The 12,183-nt window shown below is 26.6% G+C and overlaps 2 protein-coding genes across 3 annotated transcripts in view; one reads left to right on the plus strand and one right to left on the minus strand.

Moving 5' to 3' along the window:
• LOC112679832 (galactosylgalactosylxylosylprotein 3-beta-glucuronosyltransferase P) overlaps positions 1-12,183 on the minus strand; it is a 68,165-nt gene that overhangs the window by 14,083 nt on the left and 41,899 nt on the right. The window lies entirely within an intron of this gene.
• On the plus strand, positions 6,984-8,497 carry LOC112679833. 2 transcript variants are annotated; one of them, XM_025549758.1, is made up of 4 exons: positions 6,984-7,111; positions 7,204-7,280; positions 7,889-8,023; positions 8,096-8,151. In XM_025549758.1, the coding sequence occupies exons 1-4, from the start codon at positions 6,995-6,997 to the stop codon at positions 8,142-8,144; spliced, it is 378 nt and encodes a 125-aa protein (XP_025405543.1). In that variant the 5' UTR covers positions 6,984-6,994; the 3' UTR covers positions 8,145-8,151. The 2 variants fall into 2 exon arrangements, 1 of the variants encoding a protein (XP_025405543.1); XR_003148259.1 differs by lacking the exon at positions 7,889-8,023 and adding an exon at positions 8,316-8,497 and having other exon boundaries at positions 7,098-7,111; positions 8,122-8,245.

A 12,183-nucleotide genomic window follows, 5' to 3' on the forward strand; every position in this document is an offset into this window, starting at 1 on the left:
TACGCGATTGTATATGACAACAAAAATTGTCGATGTTGATATTTGATTATTATCATTTATCATGTATCACTGTATCAAAAACTTATACATCTAAACATTTTGAAAATTTAAAGATTTATTAATTTCAACATTTAAAAATATTAATTTTTTTTAAAAACTTAACTTAAATAAAGTACCGTCTCATGCGTCTTTTTTTGACAAAATAGTAGGAATACGCTAAACTATCTGATAATTTAGTCGGGGTACTCAGTCCCTCCCCCAAATTAGGCACTGCGTATAATAATTATGTTTACAAACGAATTATTAAAATAATTTTTATCTAATGGAATCTTATGATATGCTGAAATGAGCAATCTGATATATTTCTAATAATTGAATACATTTTTAAATTTTTAATGGAAACAAAATATAACTATCTTCATTAACATAATAAATTCGACGTTTTCTCTTATAACATGCACGGCAACAGTGCTAGAAACTTTACGGATTTCCACTATATAGGTAAATACCGTTTTCGATAACTCTCACGGGTAAGGCGTAATATTATCCCATGTGTTTCTTATTTTTTTTTTCATCCGAGCGCATTTGTCATTGTCGCACGCCTAAGTTACACGATAAAAGCGTACATCTGACATTAAGTGTACAAAATTTGTGTGTATGTGTTATACTTTTTTGTGCAGGGTCGAGGTCGAGTAATATCACCGTATCCTTAACCTATACGTTTTCAAAAAATATGCCAAATGCCCTTAATCGATCCGTGCGCCACACGAATGTCCAAGTTTTCGTTGTTATAATTCTTACTGTCCATTTCCAACAGCTTATGTGTTATAGTCGTAATGGCGAGCCCAGGATTTTATTACTGTGGATCAGTCTAATCCAAAAGAGGCTATGTCGTGTAGCGTCAACCATCTACTCGTATATTCTATGTAATACAAATTTGCTCGATTTGCTGGCAAGTAACGATTTACTTATTTGCTTCATATATCGGTAATATAAATTATTTTTCACAACAATAAGTGATTAATAACTACCTGATTATTGATTATTGATGTTATACATTGCATTTCGATTGTTTTTCAATCAACAATAACTTATCTATACTATTTGAACAATCTTGTAACTAAATATTGTAGTGCAAAAATACACATTTATACAATTAATAATTTTACATCTAATATTTTTGTTATTTCTTAGATGGTTCATGGCATAATTATAAAATATTTTATACAAATAGAAAAAAATTATAAAATGTAGGTATAACAATAAATGTCTATAGTTACAATAACAGATATAACAATATTTTTCTTCATTTTTCATTAGAGAAAAAAAAGAAAAAAAAAGGTAGGTATATTTAAAACAAGAACTATTGCACGTTTTAAACATTTAAAACGTTAAAAATATATTTAACAACGTATTTTTATAAAAATATGTTTAATACTAATTTTTTTTGTTAAGACAAAAAAATGTTTTTTAACAATTCTATTTATTTTAAATGCAAACCAAGAGTAGAAAAAGTGGATGGATTATTTTCTTCAAAAGAATTATATGCCGTAGATAATTTATATTTAGTATACGGTTTAAGAAACGACAGAATATTCTGATTGCCATCAAACACTTTTTATTTTAATTTTACAAAACGTCTTGCTCCACCAAAAATTTTATTTTATTCATCTAAGATTCGATAATTGAACCAAAAAGAAGCGAATTATATGAGTTCAAGACATCATGAATTTAAGACACCCAGACTCAATAAATGACGAATGCAGAACTAAGATTGGTAAATCAGTAAACATAAGTCATAAAAACAACTCATAAAATTATGTATAACATTTTAGGTGCATTATTGAACTTATTGCGACTATGATCGTGTGTAAGAGTATATGTTAATATAACAATATGTACTTAATTTAATTGAACACTTTTAATATATCTAATGATAGGTAATAGATAATAGGTGATGATATATAAACATATGACTCGTACTTATAATAATAATCAACGTAGATTATGAAAAAAAATGTTAATGGGTTGACGAATTCATCTAAATATAAATAGCTAAACATGATACGTATTATACCAGGCAGCAGTATCAGTGATTATTGTATATTTTGTAATAGTTATTTATATAAATTATATAAATATTTTTATACAAATAAATAAATATCTTTTCAAAGAAATCGATGAGAATCTATGGAAAATATTTTCAAATCATTATAACTATAGTTGAAACTATTTAGTTTCTAATAAAATAAAGTGTTCGATATTTTTATAAAGTTATGTAAAAAATTAAAATAAAGACCAGATAATAATGAGAAAAAAGTACGGATCAGCTAACCTTCCAAACTGCTCCTCTGGATCCGCCACTTTATAGTTTATAGTTTAACATTGTGTTCAAAAGCATCGTGTTCGGTACCGATTGAAAACAATGACTATTATAATTACATTTATAAGTAATCAGCTTGACTATTAGAGCTAAAGACTTAATTTCTAATAGGAAATCAACGAAATAACAACGGGTTTGAAATTTCAATATAATTTTAACTTACATTTGTGTATTGGGGAAAGAGAAAAAAAGCCGGTCGGTAAAGATGTTGTCCTGAAAGCGATGATAAATGTTTCGAAAAAAATCACAAATATTGTTTTCACCACATCAGACGTATAACGTTATGCTCTTGTTATACAGATACAACTATAATATCGGAGAGTTCTGAGGTACATTTCTGGACATAGGAATATATTGGGGTAAGCTTCGTAAAATAGTTCTTATCAAATGGGAAAAAATTAGTTCCAAGGGTACACTGATCGATACAGTTATACAGTATGCCATACAGTTTTATGCAGAATGCCAGCGCAAACTAATTATAAGCCTGAACTCCCTATAATTTTCATTGTAACAATTTGTTATTCATTATTTATTTATTATTACAGTTTAGGATTTTACTACTAATAATATAGTTCATAGTCTAAAGGATGTTTTTCAACTTATAGAGATATGCAAAAAAAAAAAAATTGATATTGGATAAATATTATAGAATTGGATTTATTTAAAATGGATAATTTCAGAAATAATAAGTATAATATAGTATTATACATATATATATATATATTATTATGTTATTAATAATAAAAAAAACTCCTGTCGTACAAATAAAAATTGTTCATTTATACAAAAATTATATTTAACTTCTTTAAACTGACAAGTATAAAATTTGTTACAAAAAAAAAAAAAAAAAACAATGGTTTTAAAACGATTTATTCATTATAGTGTAATTAGTAGTACGGCCTAATGACTTCTTGGATTTCTATGTCGTCACTTATAATTTTACCTCAGCACACTGTGCTTAACTCTCTATTCAGCTCATATATGTTCAATTTTTGACAATGGCTTGATCGTTTGGAATCCTCATTTTCAAATTGAAATAAAATTAGTTGAACGTGTGCAGAATCGTTTCTTCAACTTTGTTGACTTCCTACTAAATATTGATCACCCTCAACATTTTAACATGTTTATAAACCAATCATAAATGCTCTAAATCTCTACTCGTTTAAGGACAGGTGTCTAAGAATGATTCTTTTTTTAGAACAATGCATATCTTAAATAATAATTATGTTGATATATAACCTTAAATTTCTGTAACTTTGATGTTTTATTTATATTTATTATTAATAATTTGATATTACATCACTTAAGTTATCTAATGTTATATCAATTACCATTATATGTATTATAACAAAAAATATGAAAACAATTACAGTGATTAGTAAAGAACAAATCATCAAATGGTTGGAGGTATTGTACCTTTGCAGGCTGATTGAAATGTAGTAGTTTCGTTTGGAAATATTTCGTGTTAAAATGGAAACATCTGTAGGTACGCAATTATTATGAAAAATAAAAATGAGAATATCGCATACTGTTGAACCAAAAATTGTTAAGTTTAGACAAGCATTTTTTTTTTTTTTTGAACAAATTACTCAACTAACGTGAAATATCAGTTTACATATTGTCAACGAAGACGATCCATTTCAGGTATGCGTGGTTCGACACATAACAATTATTAATAATTCAATCGTTATTTAATTTGAATTGTCACGGAATTATTTTTGATGAATCTATATCGTCGCCACATAACTACGTTATGATTTCTTCACGTCATGACAAGGTTGATAACTATGTATTTTTTAATTTACCTAATCAATATCAGCCGATTTTACCAATTGTCCTATTACCAGGTGAACGAAAATATATGTAAAACTTTCAATTCGTACAAGTGACAATCGGTATTGTAGTTAACAGGTATACCACCGTCAGTTTGTAATTTATATTATGATTAAAACTGGGTTTTGGTGCACTTGCCTGTTTCCTTCATTTAATCTCAAATCGATTGATAGTAATGTCCACAATTTGACTTATTTTCGATTAAAAATAACTTTTTTTTTTCGCAAACTTGGAACGTAATGAATAACATATTACCATGTTAAGAGTTTTTGAGAAACTAACGAGTTTGTAATGGTATTTATTTAATGAATATTCTTAATCCCTAATACGTCTTTATTCGTCGAACTACCGATGTAGTTTATTGGTATTTAATATACTTATTTAGCTTGGAGGAACCCTAAAAATAAAATCACCTACATATAATTGTCTGGTTTAAGCTAATACTCAAATTAAATTTATTCTTAGTTTCAACTGTCGGTCTTTTTTTTTTTTTGAAATATAGAACAACATATCATTAGTTATGTGAAAAATCTGGATTTGCTGAAGTGTGAAAATCCGTTTATTTTGTTTTAAATTTGAATTCCGAATTCTAAAATCCGAATATTCAGGCTTGAAAATCTAAAAAACCCGGATTCTGAAATATGAAAATCCTAAACTAACAACAAATGAACAATAAATAAACTAATATTAACTAATAATAAATATCTTAATTACATAATATATAATATATTTCATTTACTTTATATAACTATTTAAATATTGATGATAAATTTTAAAATTAGAATGGTTTTATATACATATATTAATTGTAACTAGAATAAATTAACTAGATATTTAATAGATTAGTAAGTATAAAATGAAATAGTTTAAGATTTATACGAAAAAAATAATACTTTGATTATAATTTTATACTCTGAAATTTGGATTCTCAAATTCAAAAATCTGGATTTCAAAATTCAAAATTTGAAAATCCAAAAATTGTGATTTTAAAATTTAAAAATAAGAAAGTCCGGAGTTTTTAGTCTAAAATCCGAAATCCGGATTTTTCAGATTTTCGAATAATCCAGATTTATTTAACATCACTAATCAAAATTGAATGCAATTATATTAAATAATTATCAGTTATTTTATGAGATTTATTTAAAAAATTATTTTCCATATTTTTGTTTATTAACTGTATATTTTCTGAATTTATTTATCTATTTGCTAGCCCAAGTTATGACATTTTACTAACCAGTTTTCATCACAGTAAGCTCCGTTTCCGTTAACCTCAATACGGATCGCCGAGTAACACGAGCATAATTCGTAGGCGTAGGCGTTTCCAGTTCGGAAATATAACATAATCACATGTCCGACAGTATTAGTAGATAAATACGAAAGAATCTGGGCACGATAAAACGTCATGCCGGATGTTACACTTGTCAGCGTCAAACATTTACGCTGTATATATGGATACAGATAATTTAGTGGTGTACTTAAGGGTGAGGTGAAAAAAGGGCAAAAGCCTCAAGTGGCAATTTTTTGGGAATAGCAAAAAATTATAACTTTAGCTTATAAATTATGGTGGGTTCATGATTTTTTAATTTGTATACGTATATCTTTTTCAGTATTAATAAATATTGAAAATTAATATCTACAAATTTTGTATTTTGAAAAATATTGTTGAGGTCGATTAGATCAACTTATATTTCTAAATGTATATATATTTATGTGTTATTATTGTTACTATAAATTATTATTTATATTATATTTTGGTTGATATAGCAATAGAATAAAATCTTAATAAGGTAGGTTAAAGTTTAATGTTCTTTTCTAAAAAAAGAAGTCAATTAAGTAAATACGTACATTTCATTAAAATGTTTTATGCCTCCTCCCTATGTTATGAAACTATAACCGATTAAAATTCGGGAAAAATCAAAAATTACAGGTACAGTATAATCCGTTTATAAAGAGTTATAAAGGACCTAAAGAATCAGATCGTTATATCCGGATGGTGAAATCATTATCTACATGAGATATTAAACCGACCAAATACATGACTAGGAATCGTTTTAACCGGAATATCGATGTATATGGTATCGCAATAAGCGGATTCTACTGTACTTATAAACAGCACAAATTTCATTAAGGGGATTCAAAACCGATCGTTTTTTTGACGAAAACATGCCAACTTTTGTCCATTGTACCGATGTAACTACTTTTGCGATAAGAAATCTGAAAACATATTTTTATTCGTTATGAAGTTTATTTGTGATCGATCATCGCATTTTTTTAAATTTTGGCTCTTATCCCCCCCTTACATTTGATTTAAAAACTAACAATTTTTGAATTTTTAAACAGTGAATAAACCGAATTAAAAAAAAAAAATCAAAAAAATGGGATGATCGATCACAAATAAACTTCATAACGAATAAAAATATGTTTTCAGATTTCTTATCGCAAAAGTAGTTACATCGGTACAGTGGACAAAAAGTACATGCTTTCAACAAATAATCTCCGTTCGTAAGTGACGCCGTGCGCGACATTTGGTGACTTGCTCGTGTGCGTGCGGATGTGGTTCCCTCTCGCCACAAACTATTTATATCAATACGATTACGAAATATCGTTATCGAAGGTCACCGGCTATTCTATGAACACGGTTCACTCTGTTTATTCTTTTTCTGTGCGGTGAGCTAATGAATAAACAATTAAAAAATAAAATAAGTTTTTTTACTTATAAAATTATTTAATTGAATAGCGTTTTCTTTTCAAATAAACATTTTTTAATTGATTTGTATAATGGAAAACGATCTAGTAACAAGAAAAAAAAAAAGAGTTAGATTGTCCAAATTAAAAAAACATAAAGGACATATAGAAGCGATACACAAATGGCGTTTAAATCGCATACATAATACAGTAAGTTAAATTGTAATTATTTGTATTCTTTGAATGTTATTTTTAGTTTTTATTTTAAACATTTTTCTGTGTTTTTATGCGTGGCTATGCAGGAAAACTCTGATTCTTCGACACCGCAATATCAACCACATAGCAATGACAATATTCTAGACCAGAGTAGTTCTACAATGTTCGTATTTACATAATTCGGTTTGTTATTATTAATAAAGTAATATATAAAATTTATATTTTTATAAAGGACGTTGCAAACCCAATCAATTTTTATTAAAACGACCTATGTGGCTGACAAAAATTTTGGTACTAGAAGTTGTTTAATTTTCTAAAATATGTTAAGATGCTTGGATTGGTAAATAAGTTTACTTTGTATCGGTCAGAGCACATTTTTAATATTTTTTAATATACTTAACTTTACAAATTTACAAATTTTAAAAATTATTCATGTTTATTCATTGTCAAGAATTTACTAAAATTGAAAAATTGCTCCAACCAATGCAAAGTAAACTTCTTTATGCATTCATACCTACATCTTTAAATTTTTTATATTGAGCCACTAGAAGTACTCAAATTTTTGTCCTACATATAGCTATTTTACGTTCATAAATTAGTTTTTAATATTTTGATCCAAATTAATATTGACATTTGCGTTTAAAGTTTAAAGTTCAAATTTTAACGAAAATCATTATTTTGACGTAAAATACCGAATTTTTCGATTAAAATCCTAATAAAGTTGTTAATTATTAATACCCGGTAATTATTTATAATGATTTTATTATTTAGTGAAGAAATAAACGATGATAATGGATGTGAAAGTAATAACGTAGAGACCGTAGAGTCATCACATATGAATATGTTAGATTCATCTGATCGATCAGTCATATTTGACCGTAAAAATGAAAAAGGACCAAAAGATGAGTGAGTATGATGAGGATGATTCAATAATAGAGATAAAATGTCCATTTTCTATAAAAAATTTTACTCCCCAAGATGCACACAAAGCAAAAAAGTTAAAGTTTATGGATATGCAATCGGGTAAATTATTTTTAAAAAAAAACCATTCTTACTACTACCAAGTACAAGGGCAATTGCATATAACAAACAGAAAATATTGCTACTTTGTTGTATGGACACCAAAAGGTAAACATTTTACTGTAGGTACTAATAATTATTATTTCATTATTGTAAGATTTTGTAATTATTGTTATAGGGATTTGTGTACATAAAATTGAACGTGATGATGTATTCTGGAATAATAAGATGGAGATGACGTTGTCAGAATTCTACCTGGACCATATGTTGCCAGAAATATGTAATCCACAATATTTAAAAACATAAAAAACTTACGACGTTCCTACTCATTTTTTAATCTTTTATATTTTTAATTTTATTGCACTTATTTGTTTATTTCAAATGTATTTATAATTTTTTTTAAGTTAATGTTTCATAAAACAATGAATTATATTAATATCATTTCCTTGTAGTATTTAGTATTATTTAATATTTATTGGTTATTAATTATTATAATAGTCGGCTAGTCTATTTTTTTTTTATAACAACAGCCACTTTTGTAAAAATGCGCGACCGCAGCAATGACACGTATAATAGGTATAAATGTATTACGTATTATGTACCTACTACGAAATATAATAGTTCAATGCGATAGCGGATACACACTATTATTATAAAATGGAAATAAAACTATAAATAACATTGTGATAATGATGTGACTATGACAAAGAGGAAGGTGGCGGTACAGATTATGAACCGCACTCACACTAATAATCATTTACGACTAACACAAATACATCGGGTGGTGACGACGTGATTACAAATTGCCTAAATTTTACCCCTTATTAAATAAGCACTTCCAGCCCCCTTAAGGTATTTTGAAAGTTGTGGAATGACAGTATGAAATGCTAATACGAATAATTACTAATATTCAGTAAATATTTCGAGTTGTTAACATTAATATTTATAAAGTCAAAATTGCAGTATCTACCGATTCTGCTTTTATTGAGATATTTGCACAAAATTTACTTTGATTTTACTATGAATTTACTATGAAAATCAAACTGTTATTAGAAAAACGGTGCATTTGAATTGATGTAAATTTTGCGAGTGTGCCATCTGGTGTGACTTCCTAGAAAAATTGTTAGCATGACGCCCAGCGATAAGATTTATCCATGTCAAAAAGTGTGATTTATAATGTATATTTACTGATAAATGTATGCGCAGTGAATATAATTATAATATAAAATATAACGAGCTATAACGAGGTATAATTTTTTTGCTGCCGTTCCACAGACGTCATTTTGTCATAATCAACATTTTTTCCGGATATGAACTGGGATTTCAATAAGTGACATATGTAGTCCTAAAGCGATAAAAACGTTTCGCTAAAACAGAAATAATGATTCAAACACATGCATTATTCGTAAATGCAAGATAATATTATGTTTACCAGCGTTATATGTTACGAATACATATATGATTGTTGAAAGAAAACCCAATAATAAACGTCTTAATGAATTAAAATATTTCTCGAGAAATAAGAAGTATAATAAAGACTCTAAAGATTTACAATGGGGCATAATAATAGTTTCATAAAAATTAAATTATATCATTATGTATTGTGTATTATTAGAAAGTAATTTCACTACAGTTAGATATTTTTAGTTATTGAATTTTTTTTTAGTTTTAATTTGATAAAAATAAATAAAGCAGATCTGAGTAATAAAATGATATTCATACAATTATTTCATACCATAAATAATAATAAAAATATAAATGAATGTTAAATTACATAATTCACTGTTTTTGATATAATGAGTGATCAATGAAAAAAATTAATAATAACATTATAGTATTATTACAATACAACATCAATATTAAGTTTTAGAAAAGTATGTTTACAATAATCGTCAAGGAGGATATATAATTTATGGATATAAATAGGTATAAATCCGAAGCTTCTAAATATAAATTAAAACGTTTTTTTTTTTTTGAGTATATGAAACACATAAATGTTTTTTATTCCATGTAAATATAAGTAACACATGTTTATAAGAATAAACAAAAATCTAGATGCACATATTCTTCCGTCATATTTAAATAAAATCTTTATGTGTATTTATATACGAGTAGTTGGTACTCAATTATGGGTTTGAAGTGAATGTTTTGCAGAAGAATATATACTTAGTATAAATGTCTGGTAAGAAAAAATATCGGCATCATTGGCATGAAGGACAAAGAAAAAGTGATGCATGAAACATATTATTCATTTAAAAAAAATTTAGTTCGTGGAAATAATCCGTCATATACTCGTATGTTGAACAAGGTGTATAATACTGTGAGGATGTAATTTTTTTAGAGTCCTAACTTCTTAAGTAGTTATGACACTGAATGTCATCTTGTGTATTTAAAAATAGATATATAGTACAAATGCATTTTCATTGAAACAATTAAGGTACTCTGAAATTATTATTACAATTCCAGCAATTCAACTGTGAAATATTCAAATATCTGTTCTGTAGAAGTCCTTAAAACTCAATTATTCAGTTGTCCGGAGAGTTACAAAAATTAAGCATGTAACTGATATCTAATGTAAGACCTCCGCCAAAACCTTAAACAGGCTTCTGATAGAAGACGTGTACGTAGATATAAATCATAAATTAGCTATAGATACTTATATGTAGTATATAAGTTGAATTGTATTTAGGTCACTATAAAACGTATGTGCAAACTTGTACAATAGCTAAAAGTAATGGTGAATCGTCAAATTTAAGGATCGACTCAGCTGAAATTGATGTAACATGTAATTTGCTTACATAGGTGTTGAAATATTAATTACGGAAACCATAACTATACAATCATATGAACACGAGTAAGTCTTAAATATACTGAGACATAAAAATTGAGCTCTGAATTATGTACATTGATTTCATTAAAAAAAAAAATGCATATCACTATATATTTGTGAAACAATTACAAAAATCGGTTGACAAAAAAAAATTAGATACATATCAGGATGTTTTAATTATATGTACAATTTATTGTTATTAATTTTACATTAAACTTTCAAATCATGAAACATAAAAATAGTATTAAATATATATAATTTACATTTTGAAGCATTGATTTGATTAAATTCAACTTTATATTATTGTTAATTATATAACATTTTGAATATTTATTTATTTATTTTTTTTTTTTGCTATGATCGTGATCGCTTTGATGGAAAAAAAGTTTTTTTTTTTTTATATATCACAAGAGTCTGAGAGTGTGCTGATTTGTAACGTTATTTTACGGTTTAAAATTTAAATAAAAAAAACAAAATCCCTGTTGCGATACTTACTATAACTTTCATAACTCGTAAAAATGTACTATAATAATACGAATACTTTTATTAGGTGACTATATTTTATTAACAGAGAAATACATATCTTATCTACTATATCGCTGTAATAAAATGACAGTTACTGATGCAAAAAATGAGAATTTTATAAGTTGCATAATAGCTAACAACAATATAATATATTAATAAAGTGTTTTTTTTTATTTTTTTATTATTTAATGCCTACCTAAGATTCCGAATTGTATAGAACAGGGGTTCTCAAACTGAGCTTCGCGGAACCCTAGGGCTCCATGAAATAAATCAAGGAGCTCCATAGATACATCTGAATTAATTAAATTATAATATTATTAATATTATATTTATAATTTATTGAGGAAAAATTCTAGTACGATTACTCGGATTGCGCAATGAATTGTAAGTTTTTTTTCACAGAACGTCCATTTAATTTATAACTCAGATTCACTGAAAAAATTTAGTTATTTTGACTTTATTGCTTGGTTAATAATTAACAAATTTAAATGAAGTACATTTATCAATATAAGGTAAAACGACCATATAATTAAATTTTTGGCAGTGTTTTTCTCAACATAAAATTGAGAATTATTGTTGCCTTAAACAGAAATTCCTGATTTTTGGAGCTCCGTAAATTTTTTTCGAGAACACAAGTTTAAACAAAAAAAAAAAAGTGTGAGAACTATTGACATACAATAAACTGTGTAGT

Source organism: Sipha flava, unplaced genomic scaffold, assembly GCF_003268045.1.
Source record: "Sipha flava isolate LNK unplaced genomic scaffold, YSA_version1 169_pilon_pilon, whole genome shotgun sequence".
NCBI classification, from domain to species: Eukaryota; Metazoa; Arthropoda; class Insecta; order Hemiptera; family Aphididae; genus Sipha; species Sipha flava.